We start from the raw sequence: 23,948 nt of genomic DNA, 5'->3' as shown, positions 1-23,948 counted from the left end.
AAACAAGAAATAAAATAAAATAGAATAAATATAATTTGGAAGCATTATTATTAATATAGTACACTTATTTACAAAAGCAAAGTAATGTGGAACTTTTTGATACGAGAACTTATAAAATTCACATGAATTGCAACCATTTTGCGATGACAAGAAATAATTCCATTCTTACATAATAGTCAAAATAATTTAAAATGAGATAAAACTCATAATCTCTATTGCTGATGGTTTATTGTATCTTTAATGTCATAAACGCTAATAATTCCTCATTGATAGAAAAATGGCAATAGCTTAAGTATCTAAATACCCGACAACTGGTTTAACTTCACTCTTCGACTCTTGTCCAAAACAATATTCTGATTTTCTTTGTCAATTGGGTTGGTCCATTTGTTAGTCAAGTCAATTAAGGGTCATTTCTCATATTACATCAAACAACAAAAGTTAGCTTACATTTTGGACAAGTGCCAAAGGTTTCACCAGAATGATTGAGATACCGATTTAATTTTTATATATATATTCTTTTTTAATATTCGATTACAGTACATTAATACTGGTTTTACATTTATAGGCCAAAACCGTGTTAACAAATAAAATGACACAGGAAGACAATAAATTTGGCACAAAAAAAAGTAAAACTAGAAATAAATTGTAATACAAAGTGACATATTTTTAATTGTTATTTCATCTGATGTTACAAACAAATAATCATGCTTTATTTGAGGCCTAATACCAGGATGACAAGCCTGTGGTTTTACTTAATTGTGGTCATAGGACTAAAATGAAATATTTGCCGACAGCTGCTTCATTTACCCTCTCTTGTATGTTATAATAAAGGAGAGGATGTGTAGAAAATGCACATAAAAACACTTCATCAAATTACTAACTTAAAAGACATAGAAATAAAATTAAATAATTTGTGGACTGAAAATGATAATACATTTGTACATAATTCACAGACTTGATTTACCTGGTAATTTAGTTTTGGGATATACGTTAGAAAATTATGTCACAGAATAGAATGATTATTGTCAAGGTTAAAGGTCAGTGGATTACATCATTGTCTTTTTCTTTGCTTGTTATATTTTGGTTAGCTTGATCATTTTCAAATTCGACAAAATCATCAAAGATACTCGGCCAAGCTTCTGTATCATCGTAAGTCGATAGATCATCACCAACAGCTTCAGAAAAATTGAGGAACATATTCCACGTGTCCCTTGGTATCCCTCGAATGTGTTGATGAGAACTGAGGAAATTTAGCCAACGAGAGAGTATAGGAGGCTCTCTCACTGAAAACACTAATTTCCAAAGGACAATAGCCATATCAGTCGGGAGGATCCTCTGACCGATTGAAGAATCTAAGCCAAATCTAAATGTGAATCTGTAAAGGTCTTTGAAAACATCTGGATTCGATGATACTTGACTAACGATTTCAGGCAACTTCATCTGAATTCCTCTTATACTATCAACACACATTGATCTACAACCTGCAACAAACTCTTCTCTCGTAAATCTGCACATCTGAGCGGCATCCAATTTCCAAGCAAATATCAAAACTTTAAATTCATCGGGGGATAGACCCAAATCTGCGCAGAGCTTTTCAATACCTTCGGCGAATATGATATCGTCTAAACTATCTTTATAATTATCGAATAAAGTGTTTATTTTCGTCTCTGAAACAGATTTACCGATGCGAACATCTGGTGTCTTTCCAACAGATGGCATGCGTGTGTAAAATGTTCTTCCACTCCTTTCCCTATGTAGACTTGTTGTTGCCGAATTATTAAGTAAAGCTGTCTCGATTATGTTGTTGCCATTAAGAGTTGTTTGAATTTCTGCACCTTCAAACACCGCTTCTATAAAAAAAATTAAAAAGTATGTTATTAATAATATATAAATACTTAAGTAAATAATACTTAAAACACTACATAAACACATGTATGAATATGAAATATAATTTAAGATGAAAATGATAATAATAAACCGTAGTGAAAATATAGTTATTAAAGCTATATAATATAACATGCAGCGATGAATACTGAGTTATTGCACATACACAAACTGTGCATAAAAGTTCCAAAAATTCAATATTTATTATGCTAATGTTCTTAACTCAAAGAAACTATTTAATTTGGGTTTCAGTAATAATAATGAGATTAATTCTAAATTTTTAGTTATTTTATCAGCTTCTACCTAATTATATAAACACTCAATTAATTATATACAATTTTTTCAAAATAGAAATTTTTTGTCACATGCGGGATTCGAACCCACGACTTTCGGCTAAATATGCCGTTGCTCTACCACTTGAACTACTGTGACTTCTATCGCCCATGCCACAAACTTCTCATTTCGACTCCCAGATTTTATTCCAATTGTAAGCAGCCGAAAGTTGTGACACAAATTTTTCATTTCGAAAAGAAAAAATTGTGTACAATTAATTTCATAACGAGATTAGCTTTGACACATACACTGCCCAAAATATAAAGAACTTTCTAATGTAAATAGGACTGAACTTTTACCGCAACTTCTTACAGTACAGCACTTGCTGCTTCAGATTGCCATCTTTGATCAATTCTGTAACTCGTGTCAAGCTATCTCGCCAGGCATTTATGCTCCTAAGGCCTTGCAACGAGTTTTGTTAGTTTTTTTTCTTTTCTTTTTTCTCCACTTTAAAATCTAAAGCTGGGCTGGACACTCATAGGAGAAAGATATCTCCTACAGCATTTCTATCCTGTCCTCATCAATAACGAATTACCATTTTCTCCCCTCCATTCACAAGTTGGCCTCTCTCAAATTTGCAAAATTGTGACACAATCATTTTTCTTGAAAACCAGTCAGCCACAATATTTATGCCTTATCGAGAATATCTTACTTCCGTATACTTCTCACTCATGCCATTCCCAACCCTCTATCCACCCTTACCATCTGTCTTTTTATTATTATTATTATTATTATATATGCATAGAGTTGAGGTAAATAAATTAGTATTTGTTTTTTAGTTATGTTTTAAACCACAAAATGAATACTGAATACTTTTAGTGAAAAATACATTTTCAATTAAATAAATATATTACTTTGGAGATAAGCCATATCTATTAATTGCAATTTTATGGCCATCTCTATTCACATCATCAATGGCAACCTTGAACAGTTAATAGATTCTTTTAATTTTCAGATGAATATCCAGGCTATCATGCATATATAAATTTGTTATAAATATGGAATAATGACTCACCAAGTCAAATTTTCTTATCATAGCACTTCTAAATTTATTAAATTATACAACAGTACAAAATGGGCTAAATTTTCTTAACCAAAAATAATTAAAATTAAAATAGTAACAAATACCATCTTTATCTTTCAGTGTATTGGGCACAGAGGAACGGCCCTTTCCCCTGGAAAAACAACTTCCCATTTGTCGAAAGGTCTCATCTAGGACTTTTTGAGGCGAAGTGCAAGCAGCGAACTATCTGTACTCCCGATACCTGAAAATACACCAACAAAATTAAAATCAGAACAAACATTCTGTGGAACGTGTGGTATTAGTGACCATTACTTGATGATTATTTGATGGTCGTGAGATGCAGTCTGATGTGACGTAGGTTTTAGAAAAACATTTTCATTATCATGCCAACGTTTCGATCTTTATTGAGATTCTTGTCTGTCGTGTTGAGAGTGCCCAACACAACAGACAAGAATGACACATCTACACGGAAAACAAACACTTTAAGCCCTGAAGATGATCTCAATAAAGATCAAAACGTTGGCACAATAAAGAAAATGTTTTTCTGAAACCTACATCACACCCGACCGCATCTCACGATATATGAATAACTATTCTGTGAAACATGGAAATTGGTGTTTTGCAAGAAGGTTGAAAGAAAGAAATGTAGGGTCAATCATTCTAGGATGATCTTCTCAAATATTTTTGGGAAGAGAAGGAGCAGGTAGTACTAAGTACAAATAGCTTAATCAAATAAACACAGGACAGCAACAGGAAATTATAGTCTTAAGTCCGGAGACTGAGAGTAACAATTTTGGCTTGAACCGCAATAGCTCCCTGGTGACAGTTATGAAGAATAGTTATCTTTAGACTCTTTCATTATTATGAAAAGCCTTCTGGACAGTTGTACGCTGAACTTAGTACATTCTGCTCATACCCACGGCAGACTTTATATATTGCTTTGGCTAACTCCACACTTTTAACTATAGTGGTATAGAATGAAGAAACGATTTAATAAAAGACAAATCATTAAGGAAGAGGCCAAAATAGTCAAAGGATTGGCGATTTGAAGAGTATTAGCACAATCTAATGTTTAATGAGTGAGAGTTGGTTTATTTGTGTTCCAAATTGTTTTGAAAACCGTGTACTATTTTCTACGTGGTTTTGTTTAGTAAGAATGTAAAAGTATGGAAGGTGTTACCTTTTTTTGGAACACTTAGTCTCTTCCTTAGAGACAGTGGTTGTTTATATATTCCAGTCGAGTCGGTCGCCCCGATTCAACATAGATGTCATAATTAGAAGGAAAAAGCGATTAAAACAAAATTTTCCCCTTTGTAGTATACTCGTATTTATTTATAGCGACTATATCCGGGTTATTCGATATATAAAATGGTCAAAAATGGACCGTATCGTACGTTTTCGACTCGGGCGAGTGGTCGCCTTCGAATCGCAAGAGGGAAAAACAACACGGGTCCTTTAACTGTGGGATACTCGCCAAAATAAAAGACGTACTTACTTTCCTCGCTGTTGAGACTGCAACAGATGTCGTCTGTGAAAAAGGTCGTTTGGAAAAAATCGTCAGTGTCCAGTCGGACTGTCACCATTGTCGTATTTGTTACTAACTCATCGTTACTATTTTAACTTTGTATGTATATTTTTTTGTGTGGTAAAAAAAGAGAAAGGCTGACGACGCTCGGACCGCCGTGAACGGGACAAAGAGATTATTTCAACCGTCTGCGACCACAGGCGTGAACAAATTCATACTAAATCCAGGAGAGAATTTTTGTAAATCTTTCCAATCTCTTTTTTTTATTAATCTAATTGTTGTCGTTCTCGCCGACAGCGCTCCCCGCGTTCAGCTAGTCAAACAGTTTACATATCAGGAGACTCTCTTGTTTACATTTGACCAATATTTATCAAACTTATTATTTGTGTACAAAGAATAACCGAGCGGGGAAAATTGACAAAACAAATCAAGGTAATTGCAATAATCTTTTGTCTGACTACAACACTCTTTCGTTGAAGTGATTGACGCCGTCCGAGTCAATCGACCTTTTTAACTCTCCTCGGCAAATTATTTCTTCTCGTCGCCATTATCATCTTATTTGAAACGAATTTATTTAATAAACTGGCCTTTTCACGATTGTAAAGCCTGGGTTGTTCAATAATTGTCGGGATTTTGTTTGCCCGCACATTCGTTTAGCTTTTCGCGATGGGTAGGCCCCGAGTCGCTTTTCGAACTTTACACATTTTCCTTACAAACGACCGGTTTTAAGTCCATTTTCCGAGACGGACGAACGGAATCTAAACGTCAGTTGAAACACACTCAAACTCAGAAATACAAATTCAATCCATTTACCTTGTTAATTAGACGGGTTTCCATAATCGCCTTAAAACTCGTGTTTTGAATATAAGATGTAAGGATTAAAACATAGTCAACTGACTTTTTTCCGTTCTTGGCAGTCGACTTTCCATCGTCGCCCAATTGGTGGGATTCGTTGCGAACTCTGAAAATCCCCAGTTTCGAAATGTTGATTTCGAGCTTTAGGAAATTTCTCCGACCTCGAATGTTTTCCCTATTTGAACAAGTTTTTCATTATCACTTGGGCTGTTTTTTCCGGATTTTAAAGTCGTTTTCATCCTTTGATTGGCGATTTCTTTGACTTTGGATGACATTGAAAAGTGTATTTTTAACATTTCACAAGGCGTTTAGTTTTGAGTCCCAAATTCGATTTAATTTGTTTGAATTAAAGCATAACTGACAATTCTTAATCACATTACTGTCCTGTAAAATATACAGTTAAGCCTTTGTGTTTTCATATTTGGTATTTTTAGTCTAATTGATGACCTTAAGAACCAGCATATTTATTTACTTATGTGTTTGATTCATGCTGCAATAGTAGGTAGACTTGCTGAACAATTTGGAACAACTAGTTGAAAAAAATATTAAAAGATGTGATAGTTCCATGACCCCTTTGTGTCGAATTATTAGACTTTTTATAATCTGAAGATTGCCAGTTCCAAATCATTATTTCAAAAGTTACGAATTTTCAGTTCCATTTTGGCCTGAATTGTTAGGTCATTTTCTCCCATTGATCCACAAATTAATTGACTTACAATGAACAAGTAAATTTTTATTTTATTTGATGCCAATTTAGTATTGTTCTCATTTTAGTTCAGCATAGTGTAGCCGAAAATGTACAGTTGGCCTTTGTGTCTTGACATTTGATATTTTTAGTCTATTTGACAAATTCATTGGCACAAGATGTCATTAAGAACAATTACATCTTTACACCCTTTTTTCATTGTTTGTGTGTGTGATTTATACTTTGATGGTATGTAGGCTTGTTGAAAAACACGTTTGAAACAACTTCTTTGAAAAAAAAAAAATATTACGATGAGACAGCTGTGGTATCAAAAACATTCCTAAAAAACTGGTTGTTAAAAACGTTTAACAAGCCTACTTCGTAGTATCTCTTGTAATTCACATCATAAATGTACATCCTTTTTAACATTCGATGACCCTTTTGTGTCAAATTATTATACTTTTTGTAATTTGTAGATTGTCAGTTCCAAAACATTATTTCAAATGTCATAAGTTTCAGTTCTATTTCAGCTGATTTTGCAAATTGTTAGGTCATTTTCAGCCATTTATTGACAAATTCGTTGACTGAAAATGGTGTTGAACAAGTGTATTTTTGTTTTTATTTTTATTTTTAATTTGAAACCAATGTAATACAAGTTATTATTGTCCATTTTTATTCAGCTTATTGTAATTTAAAATGTACAGTTAGCCCTTGTATCCTGACTTTTTTATTCTATTTGACAAATTCATTTACTTAGGATGACAGTAAGAACAAGTATTTTTATTTACTTGTTTTTTACCCTTTTTTCCTTGTTTGTACACTGACAGGCAAAAAATTCCACCCTTAGATTTTTAATCAACATTTCAATATTGCGTATTTCCTCTTTTTACCTTAATTAAATCTCAGAGACGGCATACTTTCTACCAGACTGGAAATTTCTCTTTGCTGGAGGTTAGTCCATTCTTCAGTGAAGAAGAGTCCTTTCAAGATCATGTAGTGCATTAAGAAGTGATGGACGTGCTCTTATTCGTCTTTTGAGGTTATCCCATTCGATGTGGTTCATGTCTGGCCAGGCTAAGATCATTTACATTTGTACTATGCAAGTGATATGTGCACAAGCATTAGAATAGTATTGTCGATGATTTCATCGAGGATAGGCAATGCATGCTGTTCCAAAATTTTATCCAGATAACGACTGGCCATCTACGACCCTCCACGAACAACAACCAACTCTATGCTGCTCTCCATTGAAATTCCCACCTACACAATCACTGAGCCATGTTGAAAAGGTTGGCTCTGGGAAAAATTACAGCTTTCATTTTGCCTTTTCCACACTCATTTATACCCATTTGGAGATTGTAGAGCAAATCTATACTCCTCTGTATAAAGTACAGCAGACCAATTGTCCAAAAACCAATGGCTGTATTCTCGAGCAAATGCGAGCCATACACAGGGTTGTATTCTTCTTACAGGGCGAAAAGCCATCAGGCCATACTGATTTAATTTTCTTTGAGCAGAGCGTTCTGAAATTTGGACACCTCGAACTTCCTGGAGCTGATGAATCGCTTGAACATCAGTAAGGTGCTGGTTTCGCAAAACTCTCAAAATGGTCATCCTGTGATTCTGTTGCCCTAGGGCATCCAGAACCGGGACTTCTATGGTAGAACCCAGTTTCTTGAAAATGTCTAACAGTGTCTCACACGGTTTCATAGGGAACTCCAATGGCAATAGCTGCATACTTTATGGAACATCCATCATCAATAAGTGCCACACCACATCCTCAGTACTAAGGGGCATTTTTAAGTTGAAAAATTGAAATTAGGAAAACAAAGTTAAAACAGTTTATTGCTTCAGAATTCAAATGAGTCTGAATAAACATTTTAAATATCATAAAAGTAAACATTGAAAAACCCTATAAGGATTAAGTGTGTTTACCTCTAATTAATATTCCCAATTTAAAACATGGCATAAACAGATATTATTGGTAAAACAATGAGACAAATAAGGGCAGAATTTTCTTTTATTGGGAAAATGAACAAATCAATTGGATGGAATTTTTTGCCTGTCAGGGTATGTTTGTTTCATGCTGTGGTAGTAAGTAGTCTTGTTGAATGGTTTGAATCAACTAGTTTAGAAAATTATTAAGATAAGAGAGGCGTGGTCTCAAAAACATTACTAAAAAATCTTCCTAGTATCTCAAGTATTTCATAACTTAAATGTACAGCTTATTTGAAATTCCATGGCCTGTTTCAAAACATTTTTTCAAACTTCAGCCATCCGAGTCTTCACAATTTTCAGTTAATTTTGACGAATTTTTGAAATTTAATGTCATTTTCAGCCTCATTGTCATTGATTGACAATATCTTTGCTTTTGGATGATGTTGAGAAAGCATATTTTTATTTTTTTAAATTTTATTTGTGACCAATTTAATATGGGTCTCATATTATATGGATTATTATTATCAATTTTCATTCAGCTTACAGTAGCTTAAAATGTACAGTTGGACCTTTGTGTCTTGACATTTGACATTTTCAGTCAACTTGCTCTTAATTGTTGATTGATGAATTCATTTACTTTGCATGGCATTCAAAATAAGTGTCTTTATTCTTTCACAGCGCAAACTGTACAATTGGGCCTTGTATACAACATCTTTTGCTCCATTGCTGACCTCTTTGTTCTAAATTAATGATGTGAAAATTGCCTGTTTTGAATAATTCATTTCAAATGTGAACCATCCGGGTCTTTACAACTAGAACCTACGTTTTCAGTTCTATTTGATCTGTTTGATGAATTGTCGGATTCTCAAGTGGTTGAACAAGTATCTATTTTTTTACTAACAATATAATTAGCTGCTAAACAATATAATTTAAGTACAAAAAAAGTAGCCATCGAAGACTTATTGACATTTGGGGGGAAGGGGGATCTGTGATTTGACCAATTCCGAAATTATTTTACTGTTTTTTAAAAATTACAGCTGAGCTAAACAAAGTGAGCAAATTTGTTGTGACAAATATTGTAGAGTGTATTTAATTGGTCCTATGCCTCGAATAAAATATAAATTTTTTTCATTAATACAATTTTGATATTAATTAAACAGGGTGTTTTTAGGCTAGATTTGTTTTAATTTTTTAGTAAGCAGTCACTGTTGTATATGTGAAAAGGGTTTGTAGAGAGTTCCAGATGTGCTAAAATTCATCTGGAAGCATGCCAGTCCTTTCTTCAATCTCCAAGTCTTGAACTTTATAAGAAAATATCATTACCTATGTCTAAAAGTACATTTACAACACTCAGTTTTTGTGAACAGGGAGAAAGTTATGTTTCAACTAAACAACCTCTGCACATTTCTCAAATAAAGGAAAAACTGTACAAAATGTGTGGAATCATCATCTACTATTAGCAATGGCATATTCCATTAAGAGAAATATTTCAAACATGAGAATACAAAACAAATAGGTAGAGGTATTTTTTCCAAAAAGTCCACTTTACCAAAAAAATTTAACAAAATGGGAGTGGCAATGTCAGGGAATAAGCAGCTGGCCTCCAGATGGCAATTAACAGTCTATGAGTTTTATTTCCATGATCAAAAATAATTAGGTGGAATTATAAAATGAATAATTTCAATAGTTGTCACTTTTTTGTTCATTTCTATTGCCGAGATTATGTTAACCTTTTTTTGCCAAGTGTTCATAAAGTAGCAAGTTAAAATATAGTAATAGCCCTGCCTTACAGGAGGACTTAATGTCCAACTATCCGTTGGGTGTTATGGGTGAGGGGTCACCCTAACAAATTTAAAAAATATTTTATATGAGATTACAATAAATTCATAGTTATAATAAAGCTTTCATTTCAACCAACACCTTACATAAAAAGATTAATTAATTGAAAAATGTTATTTGGTCAATTAGATCTCAAAATATAATGGGGTTATGATAAAGGTTTTAAACATCTTCTCAGCAGCCAGTTATTTATTTTATATACATATTAAATGTTAATAAATTAAATGTAGTGACATTTTAATTTATATTGTTCGAATAATTTCAATTTTAGCTCATAATAAGTCCACATAAAATATCCTTTGGAAAATTGTTGAGCATAAAAGAAAGTGTTTTTTTTAATAGTGATTTAAAATTGAATGGAGAGTATAAACTTCAGCTTAAAAAATAAATAATACAGTAATAATTGTGTATCTGTATTATCTGTCTATTTATATTAGTTGAATTTCACTAAATGTTTTATGTGTTCTAGTTACATACATTTCTGAATCAACTGATTGTACTCTCATTGATGGAAAAGGGAATTTTCCAACATACTCTCTCTCTCTTTTAAACTTAGTTTTTGTTTGAACTTGATTTTCATGTAGTCATTTAAACCCATTTTAGTAATTCATACGTATATGAATGTGTGTAATTCATATACCCATTTTCTTTGCTCAACATAAAAATGGTTTTCTTTGAAGTCTTCATTGTCATTTGGTTGAAAGGAGAACCAGAATTTTCTCCATGTTAACTTTTATGACATTCTTGTTCCCATAATACACCCACATCTGAACCTCTGTATTTACAAGTTCTTTTTGTTTGGTGATATTTTTAATTTAGTTTGTCAAGATACCATAGGTGAATATTAATCTCACCATAACTTTATGCATATTTATTTTATTGATTATTATTATTATTTTATACTGTATAAACTTAATTTTTCCATTGTTAAATTATTTACTTATAGCATTTGACTTTTTTCTGCTTAGATTGATGCAATTAGCACAATGGTATATGATGAAGTTGGAAGATTAAAAACAAGCTGACCCAACTCCCTGGGGCTAGCGATGACGACTCGTCCTGCCCCATGTCCATATGATACACCACTTCCTGAAGTAATTAAAAATAAATAAATAAATAATTTAACAATTATTCAGTACTAAAATTATATTATTTCCAACAGAGAGAACCAATACAATTTGATGTTCAATTAAAAGGAGCGCCAGATGAAATTGTGCAACTTGTTCATAACATCAAACAGGTAATATTTTTGTTGATAATATTATTACAATTTATGTTTTTCTTTGTTTAAATAAATTAATATGACGCTTAAAATAGACAAAATAGGTGTTTATGTGAAATTGATCTGTTTGTTTTATTTATTTGAAGATTGGGGAACAGTTCCTCTATCATTGGAAGACCTTCCCTATTGTACTGCCTTTACCTGTTAATGCAGTGGAAAATTCTGCGGCATTGTCGTCATCTGCTGATATTCCATATATTACAGGTAATGTTAGAATCAGATAAATAACCTTTATTCATTTAATTAACTATTAATGGTATTAGGTGGCAACGTAGGTGAGGGCACTAGCTCATTGGGGAGAAGATGTGGTTCACGACCGTCAACATTAAGAGACCTCTTCGTAACCCCGTCGTTCGACGAGTTGGACGCAGTTGCTATAGATACTTCAGGGGAACCCAGGAGACTCACTGCAAAACAATTAGAGGCACTGCGTGAAAGAGGGTAAGCCTTATGATGCAAAAGTGTAATTTTAAGTTTAAACTTATTTGATTCCACTTGCTTCAAAATGAAAGAAATTAGTGCTCTGTCATGGTTTATTTTCAACAGTTTTTTTCCAATGGTTGAGGAACATTTTGGGATTTTGTTTTCTTTTGTGACATGTCTTCTAAACTTACAATAATGTTAATACCAAGACATACATAGAATTTTAATTCTAGGCAATTGGTGATTCCCAAATTGTTCTGAATGAATTTTATGAATGATAGGTTACAAATAGAATTATGAACACTAAATATGTTCCGACATTCAATTTCTTGTAACATTTATGAAAAAATTCATTTGTTAACATGTTAAGTTATAGAATATCTTTACAATTTGATGACAATTAAATATACATAAGTAAAAATGGTTAGACAGAATTTCTTAATCATTTGACAAAAAATATTTTCTCTTCTATCATAAATTTTGAAGATTTTGTCACTTTTATAAAGATTAAATTCAAGATGGGTTTAAACTATTTTGCCTGCCATTGCATGAAAGTCATTGGATGCCTTAACATTATAAAGTTTATAATAATACTTTGGCATTTTAAGTTATATATTTTGATATAGAAAAATCAAAACCACGTTTAACGTTAATTGAATTTGACTAATTCAACTGATTAAAAAAAAAATTATCTCTAATTTTATAGATTAATAACTCTGAACAATTCGGTAACTTTTAATTTTTTTTACAATATTTTTGGTCAATTAAAAAATATTATCAAGGGATACTCATTGTTTAATTAGAAAAATTTATATAACTTAATAAAATTCATAAATGTTACTTCACTAATTCACTAATACAAAGGCAGTAATTCTGTTTGTTTGTAGTTTTGCAATGTAATTATAGTTAATTTTTTTTGTGTGCATTTAACAATCTACATATGCATGTAATTAATTAATTTTCAACGTTAATTATGCATACTAACCATTAAAACAGGGATTGAAGCTGTGAAAATTTCTGCTTATCAAAAATACATTTCACTTGGAGTGACTAATGAAAAAAAAAAAGAAAAAAAAAGTTGTGCACACTAATACAATTTCGTAGTCTCAGATCTGCCAAACTGCCTAACTAATATATTTCTATGGTACTACCCAATTTTACTACATATATACACTTACAGTCTTAAAATTTTATAACGATAATGTAATTTATATTTTACATGAAAGGAGACAGTTTTTAGAAAACTGATTGTTAGAAAAAAAAGTACAAAGGTTAAGTTAATGCATGGACATATATTATTATTTTATGTGAAATAACTGGCAGTTAGGCAGTGTATGTGTATTGTTCAGCTTGCATAAGGACAGCCATGGGAAACAGAAGAGACTCGATAGTATACAGCTAGAATCCATCAAGCAATGTGGGTATGTTGATAAACAGAATCAAAAAGAAACAATTAAAACAGAGGATATCAATTTTTTACTATAATTACAAAAATACCCCACCTTAAATCAAAATTATTCACGTTTAACTGCTTGCTGGCTTCTCCATTGCACTGTCATCCATAAGAAATCATGCCACAAGTCTCTTAATATTGTAGATTACTAAAATTTTATTTTATTTGTTTTTAATTTCAAGAAAATATGAATGCATTGATGACTTCACACTCCAAATTTTATTAGTTTTTGATTAATGCATGTTACCACTAGTTTATAATATTATTATTTCAGTTTAAAAGCCATTCTTAACTAATGAGTCAGTCTGCATCAAGCCTTTAGAAGCATGTGCATTAATCAGGTTTAAATTTTAAAATATCAATTTATGATTTTATTTATGGTCTTATTCTCAGGGAATTTGAAGTACCGAGTTTGAATTTTCCCGGGCAAGTGCACAGGTGGAGACTGAGCGCTCTACTACAAAGAGGAACCATAAATACTCATGACACTTTAATGGAAGATTTAGCACTTTCACTGAGGTATTTAACTACTAGTACTTAACTTTTATTTACCATGCTATTACTAAATTTAAATCGGTGTAACTCTATAGTTAATCTTTTGATTTACAGACTATATATTTCTAGACTAAATAAATAATGTACAACAAAAAGTATAATTAATTTACTAAATCCAACTATAAATCAAACTTGTATATTTATTCTAGATTAGTAAACATTTGTGTAAAACTGCAACAATTACAATTTTATGCAAGGTGATGAACCAACAAATGTTTTATCATTTTTCCATCTTCAGTGGGGCAATGGTTAATTGGATATTTATCAGTTTTGCCTTTTTATAAATTTGTTAAGAATAACCACAAACATAACTACACTGCTTGACACAAAAAGGGCACACTTTAAAATGCTGATATTTATTATGTACTTGTTTTTTCAATAACATTATTACTACCTATATTTTTAAGGTTCAGGTATTTGTTAAAAGATTTAGTTAGTGTGAAAATAAAAATATGTCTTGAAAAAAAAATTAAAAAAAAAAATTTAAAAATCACTTTTGTTAAGATTTTGAAGATATAACATTATAAAAGAAACTTAAAAATAATTAATAGGATGTGCTACCTCCTCTTACTATTATTACACACTCTGATCTTCTTAGCATGCTCATAATTAAGCCATAACACATTCTTTATGGTTCTGATTTGTAAAGATTATGGAAATATTGAAAAAAATTTAATTCCCAAAAAATAATAAAAAATTTACAAAAGTTCAAATCGAAAAATGGTCTTCACAGTAACATTGACAAAGTGATACTAATGGTAAAGGCCTGTAACACTGATTTGATTCCAAAAATCCCCAACACTTTACAACACACTCTGAAAGCAGGATTTTTCTTGAAGAGGTGCATTGTTCTGCAACGATGTTCATGTATGGGGAAGGGTTTAGAAACATGTTAAACCTTGGACAATCGTCTTGAATGATTTCAAATCTCAAGTACTGTAAATTTCAGCCCAGATAAGGCTGTAGGAGGGTTATGTCTTCATTTTACTCAACATCTAAGCTTGTCCAAAATTTCTCAATGGAGTTCAAATCAGGACTATGGGCAGGCCATTTTAGAGTGCAAATATTGACATCCCAAATGTATTGCACAACACTGATGGAGACATATTGCATTTAATTGTATTTAGTTGTATAAATGCAGTATGATCATTCATTTATTTTTTCTTAAATAAACAAGAATTGCTTGCAATAACAGGAGCAAAGGGCACCACATATTCCTCAAAAATATCAGTCAAAAAATATTTCTGCATTAAGTGATGGCCTATTAAAAAACATGTAATTCCGTTTTAGCTTCCAAATAAATGCTATTCCATACCATAATTGAACCATCTCCAAATAATCCTTTCCTGCTAAGTTGTATGGGCTGTAGCACAATTATTAAATCATTTTTAAAGTAGTAAAACAACAAATAAGGCCAAAACCTTGTCAAATCAAAAAAGAAATTAAAATTTCAAAGTATGTTACTTTTTTGTGGAGCAATGTAGTCACCAAAACTTGGTAGTTATATACTCTTTAAGAAATTTAATCTAATTGTTATTCACTAATCAAATATGTAGTAACATTGGACTAATAAGTGAAAATGTGTTAAATTTACAGATTTTTGTGTGGTGATTAGTGACAGTTAATCGATAATTATTCAGAATTGTGAGATGCGCACTTTCAACACGACCCGCAAGAATGGCACAATTACACAGAAGACAAACACTTTGAGCCCTGAAAATGATCTCAATAAAGATCGAAACGTTGGCACGATAAAGAAAATGTTTTTCTGAAACCTACATCACACTAGACCACATCTCATGATTTCTGAATAATTTACAGATTTTGAAATTTTTTAAATGAAATACTCAATAATAAATGGTGTTTTATGTATCAACAGAGAAAAAAAATCAAACAAAAGTAAACAATTTAGCAAGAAAACTGTCTGCTGGCAATGAAAAATATCTGTGCAACTAATGTGACAAGGGCTTTGTAGGGAGCTTGCTTTCTTCTAAGGCTACAATCTTTAATTTAAACACATTTTCTACTTTTTAATTAAGAATTATTAATAAGTTTTGTACAAAAATGTATGTTGTTATTTACATATGCCACAACAAGTACAAATAAATCAAAGGTATCAATTTTCATTGAGCTTAGCTAAGATTTGTACAAAAGTAAAAACTAAAATTTATACTTTTTATTTGTATTTATAATACTTTGTTAGAACTAAAAACTATTGGTGACTAATCTGTTAGTAAGCTTATATTGATCATGGTGCATAAAATGATAATGGTGCTGAACTGATTCCTAATAACAACTATAAGCATTTTTTCATTACTTCAGTCAAAGTTATCCAATGGGATTTTATGGATTATATAAAGGCCAGAATGCAAGACTTATTTCAATATGAAATATAAAAAAATTATGGAATGTCATTTTTATGATTTTTTTGTTTTTTTCCAGATTCATTATAGTTACAGCAAAAGCAAGACTGGTATCACATTTTTTTAGCGTGAATCAAGCTTTAACATCTTTAGTTACTGGATTTATTAAATTATTGGGTAATTTTTTACTTTAATTTTAATTAACTATATTTAATTTTAGTTTATTCAGAACAATAATTATAAAATTATTGCCATTTAATATTTTGTTAAGATATAATATTGGGCGTACCTAGCGTACAGGCACACAATCTTGATAGTAAATTAAGAGAGGAAAGAAGCAGGTACCTTGTTGCTGAATTGGTCTGTAGGGTGAGTGTTTTATTTATCTTTATTGGCATTTTTTGTAAACAGATATGTTATATACATTTTTTCTCTTTTTTTTTTAAATCAAAGATGGAATATGAAGATTCTTTGGAAGTTTTGTGTTTATTTGTTCGCCGTCAGCTCCGAAGGGCTGCTACTGAAAAATTTGAGATTGAAAGAGAAGCATCCAATCCTCCCGTTCCAATTCCTTATTTATTTTACACACCCAAGGTAATTAAAATCAAATGATGTGTGTATATTTAACTTATTTAAATATATTTATAGGGGTGTGAGGTAGATTTGAGACTCTTCAGCAAAGATATTATGCGTAAAGCACTGCCAATTTTAATTAATATACTCGAAAGGGAAACGAGAGGCTGGTTTTTACATTTTAGAGAAAGACTTATATCTGAATTAAGACAACAAAAACGACCCGATGAAGAAATTGAAAGGGTTTGTTCAATTTTATGCATTTTAAAAATAATTTCATTACACTGAATTCTCCACCTTAATTCGCACAGGAAGTAAATGAAGCTGTGATGAAAGAATATTTAGAAAGAGTTTATACAAGCATTCTTACAAATGCCGAATTAAAAGAATTAGGTAATGGTATTCCTCAACTTTTAATAGAACAAGCTCAAGCCGTTGTTTTAATGCATAGGTAAGTAAATTGTATTAATAGTTATTCATAAACTTAAATTTAATACTGTTTAATATTTCAGAGCTGTTGAAAATGTACAACAGAAGCTTTCAAAAACCAAAGATAATCTTAAAAATTCTCTGGAGCGTTCTCACCCTGTAAGGTCTAGGATTAGGCCTTGGCTAAGAGATAGACTTCGCTCTGCTGAAGTAAATTATTTATTTGTTTGTTTTAAACATAATATTAATTTGTATGTTTTTTTTTGTTTTTTTATAGGAATCCTTTATAGAAGAATGTAAATGGAGTGCACATGAAGAAGCTCTAACTTTATGTAATAATCAGCACCTCAATCAAACAGTTTATTTTTTAAACAGGGATCTTACATTTATGAAAGAGGTAATTTATTACTATTTTATACATTTGTTTGGTGTCTTTGCATAATTTTATTTTTAAAACATTTATTTTAGTACATTATTGGGTCACAATATTATTTTATAAGTTTTGTTACTTTTTTGTTACTTTCAATCATCGTATTTCACATACTAAAACATTTTTAAGTATTGTTTCACAACCTGTTAGTTTTTTTCACAATTTCATTCTGAAAAGTACCTAGCTTCAGGATTAAGATAAGTAGTTAGCAATTGTTTACAAATTTCAAATTAGGTGTCAGATTTGTAGGAACAGCATTCCTCTTTCCAATATATTACAATATGTTAAATGACATGGTTTCTTAAAGTTTAAATTGAGACAATAGTGAAAGAAGAGAGAAATTCTTTTAAAATATTGTGTTTACATTCCCTCTTGCTCTTTCTCTTTCTATACCATTACAATCGTATAGGTCCTGCTCTCTCACACTTCAGCCAAAAAATTGATTTTAAAATGGTTATACAGTTCGGCATTTCTGTGAGGTATTGATGTTTTAGCCTATTCACAAACCCCTTGTTAAAAAACTATTTTAATTTATACATAGCTGAGTCCACAGTTCGGAAAAATTTTTGAATTCGTTTTAGACTTGCATGGCTACCAATTCAACATGGCCACCTGTATTAAATGTCTTTAATACAATTATATCAAAAGTAAGTTCTTTTAATGAGAACAATCAACAATCAGAGATAAACTGTACATATTTTGGGCCCTTAAAGAACTATTGTGTCCCCTACACTGGTGGTTTGATAATATCAGGTAAATTTAATTGAAGGGTCATTTGGTGCACTAGCAAAATACCTTCAATTGTAGGTGGAAGCTTTTTAATATATCAAAGTGAATCAAAATGTATGATTATATCTTTAATCATACATCTATATATTACTTTAAACAAATATGTATGGTTTCATGTTTCAGCATTTAATCTATTGTTTCTTTTTCTTCTTTAATTAGCAAATTTAACAATTTGTATTTCAGAGAGAGCCTGTCTTGAAGAAGGAGCTTAGGCATGATAAGACGCCGACTCGTATCTTCCAGTGGCGTACCCACATTTGGTTCCCGAGTAACTGGATTGTGAGGAGGAGCTTTCAAGGACATTCTGAAATCATACCCACAGTTCTCAGTTCGACGGCAACTTCTATTACAACTCCTCGGTCTGATCCAAGCCAGGTACATATTTCAAATAAAAGATTATTAACAATTACATTATTGGATTAAAATCTATGATGTAATGAATCTGCAGTTTGATCACCTCCAATCATCCTGGTCTCTTTGGTAGTAGGTTTGTAACATATGCCAGGATAATAAGACGATCAAACTATAAATCATTAATTTAAATATCAAATTATTACATTTCAGTATTTAAGTTTATTTATTATTTTTTGCTGAAGTTTTGCAGAATAGTTAACTGTTATAAATCATAAACCTGTTTTAAGACTTAAATAGAATAAGCAAATAATTAATTCCTTCTTTTCAATTAGCCTGTATTTCTCGTTGAGAAAGAAATAATAAGGACGACAACAACAAGATGGCCATTATGGAGATGGATAAATTATTGCCATAGAACATGGAGTTGGACATGGAATGCCATGTTTTTCTTTGGAGTAAGCAATATAGTGATAATTTGTATCATCAGAATTACTAATAAATACTCATTTGTTTTTCAGGTGGTAATCCCTTGGTGCAGTCCAGTTGGCATAAGGGCACTACTGTGCATTCAGCCGTTCACGCCTGATTTAGAACTTTCTCAAGTCAATGGGACATTATTTCCAAGACAAAGTTCGTCGACGCCTACAATGATTTCAACGTTAAGGTCTTTAGCTAGGCATATATCGAAAGCAACAACTCAGTTTGAATCAAAACCTGATACAGGTAAATTTACATTTATAAAGCTTATAAAAAATATGTTAGATATTGAGTTTCCAAGGATGTGTGAGTAATTGTGTTTAATCATTTTAGGTTTTATAGGTAAAGGAATGACTAGACAGCTCAATAAATTTTGGAATTATGTTGGAAAAGGGCTTTTTGGTACGCTGGGGATTGTTTTGGTTTTTCCAACATTATGTATTTTGTCAACTATTTTGTGCTTTGCTATCGCTACAACTGCTTTTATCTGGTAATTATGTTTTCTTTTTAGTTTCAGTTTTGAAACATCTTCAGTAGAATGTGAAATAATTCAATGATTGTTATTTTTGATATATTTATTTTCTTTTAGGATGCCTGCTATAACACTTGTTCTCCAAATCTGTCTTGGCTTGTTCTGGGATATGGACAGCCCTGTTTCTGAAAGAAATAAATATTTTGTCATAGCTGAAGCAATCATTTGGGATGTTCTGATACAAGGGATGCTTCAACCAATTGCTTCTTTGTTTGTCGCATTTATTTTGTGTCCAACGCTTTCTTTCTGTGTTCTTTCATGTAACAGCTCAAATAATTATTTTTTCGTCAGTTAGTGTACTAAAAAAAAATTATTTTTATGTTTAGTTGGAGTTTTGAGATATTGTTTGCGCTTAGCTTGGGATTCCTTTGTCTTCCATTTAATAATCAAGAAACGAGGACGAATACCTGCATCAGATAGTGTGATTGTGAAAAGAGTAGAAGGACCTGGTCTTAACAACAACTATTTTTATCAGGTTTAAATTACTACTCAGTAATATACTACTAATTATTACTCAGTAATATACAGTGAAACTTATTTATAATGGACACTTGTGGAATGAAACATTGTCCGCTATACAGATGTGTTCGCTTTTGGGATCAGTGAAAAAAAAAGTTTAATATTACAAGATGGGTCACAATGGTGATTACAATATGTTGACACCTTTAAATCACCGAAGCATTTTAGCCTTTCCTATGGCCAGAGGGTTTTAAAATTTTTCATTTTTTAACTGCATAGTTTTATCTGGTAGTGCTCTAAAAAAATTAAGCGGTCTTATCGCATTTAAAAGTATTTTTGGTTTCAAAATTGGTACAGTATTATTTAATATTTTTCAATCCAGTTTTGAACAACCTGTTAAACCACAGTCCCTTTATATTTTCACAAGCTTAGCATCTACAGATGCTTCTTGTCGACTAATGGTCTTAAAAGAAGGTGTGTTCTAACTTTGTTGAGCCAACTTGAAGATAGCCTAAAATTAATTTGTCCTAAATATTTTGCAACTGCTAAAGCCTTTTCTGTGATAAGGGACCCAGACAGCAGTATGTTATTTAGCCCAAACATGGGAAAACCATTCAAATAAACCTTGTCTATGGTCAAACCAGTTTTAGGGTAAAATCTATGGGATTAGTCATTTCCTTGTTTGTAAAATTTATTTAAAAGTTACTTTTTATTCTTTACAATTTCACTTGCTTGGGTCTTTCCGATGAATAACTTTGCAGCCAAGTCACGCACACTTAGTTTTTCACCTCATTTCAATCATATTAATTTTTTTATTTAAGTATCAAACACTTGTGGGGAGGCTATCTGATATTATCGCATTGAAATTCAAAGACAAACTGAAGAAGTACATAAACATGTTTACAAAGTAACATAATAAAACTCTAGAAATTCAACACAAATTTCTAAAATTGGAAGAGAACAGTGAGGCTGCTGTCTGCTTTTGGGAGTTTTGGAGTCAGAATATAGTTTAAAAAGCTGTCCACATCTGGCATCTGTTATTGGGAGGTCTGCTTTATAGAGATTTTAACGCGAAGAAACTAATCGGAAGATGCTGGAAAATCAGAATTTGTCCCTTCAGTGCTTGCTTTTTTAGAGGTGTCCGTTAAAGGAAGTTTCACTATTCATAAATATTTCAAATCTGATCTTGTATTCTAGGAAAATTATTAATGAAAAATTATTTTATACAGATTCGTCCTGAACAAGCACTTGCTGCTTTTGAAGCTAAACTAGAATTGGATGAACTGTCAGCTTTTCAACATCAGATGGAGCAAAAAATAATGCAACCTCAAAAAGACTACAGGTAACTTTTTTACCCTCTTCGATTGACAAAATTTTGATATGTTTAAATAATAGAACAGTCTGAGAAAGTATATTAAATATTTTTGTAGGTAAACGCTTATTAAATAATAATTTTATTTATTAAAACTGGTCAATTTTATCTATCCACTGAATTTACCCTGGCTAATAAATATAATAATAATAAATCTACTATGTTCGCTCATTAGTATCGTAGTTTAACTAACTGAAAGTAAAATTAATTTAAATTTCAGCCAGTTTGTATCAGCCTGCTTTGGACCATTTTCTGCAACGTTAGCAAGAGTTGGTGCTTATAAATCCTTAGAACGAGAAGCCCATGATCTAATGACAAGTCTCCAGGAGAAATTAGAAAAGAGAAGAAGAGATCTGCATACTGGCTTGCCTACAGGTCTCCGAACTAAATTAAAATTAAATACCATCGATTTGAAGGTAATGTCATTTGTTAGTTTATTACAATTTATTTTGAGCTTTACGATTACTCATGATTTTTTTTATTAAATTTTTATTAAAAGTCAATACCATGAAAGTTTCAATGTTTTATTTATTTATTTTTAATTATTTATTTATTTATTTATAGATTGCTATACAACAAGGAGCATTGATGCTAGAAAGATTTTATCCCTCTCATGTTTTTTGGAGATTAAAAATGACAGAACAAGAATTTTGGGAAAGTAAAGCTTTAACCTTGAATGACTGGGCTGGCCTTGCTGCCCTTTTATATTCAGATATGTTCAGCCTTGATTTTTTGACTCCTTTAGATGAGAATGATACCAGTTTTAGGCTAGAGGTATAGGTAAACAGATTCCAACTATTTAACCTATATTAATAATCTATCTGTTTTTCAGCCTTCGCCTCAGGTTGATTTGGGACGATACACAGAACTTGTGAGAGGAGCCGGAGGTCTCGATTTGCTTGGACCCGTATATGCTCCTAGAGCTAACATTCAGGTCCACTCCCCATTCCTTGACGTATCATCTTTCAACCCTCGCCATAGACCGATCCATCACACCAAAACAAGGTAGGAAATTTTTTTATATGTGAACGTTCAGGGCCTATAAACTTTATTTTCATCAGCAGAGATGCTGGAACAGGATTGTCCATGATACAGACAACCATAAATACAAAAGCATGGACATTATGGAGGCCATGGAAAAGACCAGATCACACATACAATGCAGAGAAGCTCATCATACCCCTTCCAATCCCTCATCCTGCTCATATTGCCATCACGATCTATAATCGTGACACAGATACACCAATACCTTTAGATTCTGATTCTTGCAAACATATTTTGAGGTAAGTTAATTTTTTTTTGAATTGTGAGTTGAGAGGATGTGTGTTTTAGAGAAGGGATAATTTATTTTTTTTAATTGTGAGGTGAGAGGATGTGTATTTATTTAGAGAAGCATGCAACACTTCCAGAAAGCTAAAAAGATTGAGAAGCAGAAGACTTTTATTTATATAATAAAAAAGTACCTTTAATGAATATTTATCAAATAAATGTATAATGAACTTTCAGGGGTTTGGAAGAAGGATCAGAAGAAGGAGCTGTAGCTAGGTACAGAGGTGGTGGGGAAGGAGATAGTGTTGATACTTTAAGCAACACCAATAGCAGTTCGGGTTCGTTAGGCAGCAAACAAAATGTCGGAGAACCGTGGGCAGATTGGTCAACAAATCGAAGCAAAAAACTATCAACTACTGTCAGAGTAGATCTGGCTTCTCCAGAAGACATCACCCTTGATTCAGATTCGACTCGTGTCGTTTTCTCCGCTTATGGTACAACTGTGTAATACCAATTTATAACAAAAGTATCTATAGATGCTATTAGAAGTAACAACAAAAAATAAACCATAGAAAGCTGTTGGCAAAGGCTTCTTTACTCAAGCAAGATTAACAAATAATAACATTGTACATTTTTATCATCGTACTGTTAAAATATAATACAGAGTGAATCTCAAAATTGCTTTGAATTTTAATCTTGGGTTGCTATTTTCAATTTTTTTAAAATCTTTTATTGCTCTCTTTTGACAGTATTGACACAAATAAAAGCTCAACGGTTAGGTTACGCGTTTTAATAAGATTTGAATTGTGGAATGAAAGGCAAAAATTTTGTGCCAAAGTTGTAATTATCAAAAAACAATATAATTTGAGAAAATTTAACCTTATTACTGTATTTGTTTTAAAAAAAATCAAATAAACCTCTCAGCATAATGAAATTTTTGCTTTTCTTTCTTGTAAATATAATGTCTTCTCATAATTTCTTTTTAAAGCACAAAGTAAATAGTTTTAAAAAGCAGCAGAAACATTTAAATAAATATTTTAATGACTTGGGAAGATGAAACTTACATTCTAGAAATACTTAACTGACTGAATGAGAAGAATTCGAA

At 31.6% G+C, this 23,948-nt stretch overlaps 2 protein-coding genes across 6 annotated transcripts; one reads left to right on the top strand and one right to left on the bottom strand.

Moving 5' to 3' along the window:
* Window positions 1-509: 509 nt before the first annotated feature.
* LOC106661807 (DCN1-like protein 3) lies at window positions 510-5,985 on the bottom strand. 2 transcript variants are annotated; one of them, XM_014385458.2, is made up of 3 exons: window positions 5,580-5,985; window positions 3,346-3,482; window positions 510-1,850 (listed from the first exon to the last, which is right to left on the bottom strand). In XM_014385458.2, exons 2-3 carry the CDS (start codon window positions 3,410-3,412, stop codon window positions 1,039-1,041), a joined length of 879 nt encoding a protein of 292 aa, XP_014240944.1. In that variant the 5' UTR covers window positions 3,413-3,482; window positions 5,580-5,985; the 3' UTR covers window positions 510-1,038. The 2 variants fall into 2 exon arrangements, with proteins under 2 accessions (XP_014240944.1, XP_014240943.1); XM_014385457.2 differs by lacking the exon at window positions 5,580-5,985 and adding an exon at window positions 4,737-5,063.
* LOC106661805 lies at window positions 5,099-23,521 on the top strand. 4 transcript variants are annotated; one of them, XM_014385453.2, is made up of 26 exons: window positions 5,099-5,198; window positions 11,052-11,177; window positions 11,246-11,323; window positions 11,452-11,569; window positions 11,629-11,806; window positions 13,138-13,209; window positions 13,635-13,760; window positions 16,239-16,336; window positions 16,431-16,528; window positions 16,613-16,753; window positions 16,808-16,975; window positions 17,044-17,183; window positions 17,245-17,371; window positions 17,439-17,558; window positions 18,564-18,755; window positions 19,067-19,189; window positions 19,253-19,457; window positions 19,545-19,701; window positions 19,801-20,003; window positions 20,070-20,218; window positions 21,432-21,544; window positions 21,795-21,990; window positions 22,139-22,348; window positions 22,407-22,579; window positions 22,636-22,857; window positions 23,081-23,521. In XM_014385453.2, exons 2-26 carry the CDS (start codon window positions 11,130-11,132, stop codon window positions 23,349-23,351), a joined length of 3,726 nt encoding a protein of 1,241 aa, XP_014240939.1. In that variant the 5' UTR covers window positions 5,099-5,198; window positions 11,052-11,129; the 3' UTR covers window positions 23,352-23,521. The 4 variants fall into 4 exon arrangements, with proteins under 4 accessions (XP_014240939.1, XP_014240941.1, XP_024081594.1 ...); XM_014385455.2 differs by having other exon boundaries at window positions 5,100-5,198; window positions 22,639-22,857; XM_024225826.1 differs by lacking the exon at window positions 13,138-13,209 and having other exon boundaries at window positions 5,100-5,198.
* The last annotated feature ends 427 nt before the right edge of the window (window positions 23,522-23,948 follow it).

Source organism: Cimex lectularius, unplaced genomic scaffold (assembly GCF_000648675.2).
Source record: "Cimex lectularius strain Harlan isolate CLEC.00 unplaced genomic scaffold, Clec_2.1 scaffold34, whole genome shotgun sequence".
Classification (NCBI taxonomy): Eukaryota; Metazoa; Arthropoda; class Insecta; order Hemiptera; family Cimicidae; genus Cimex; species Cimex lectularius.
Note: the sequence above shows the minus strand (reverse complement) of the source record. Positions and strands in the feature narration are given on the sequence as shown.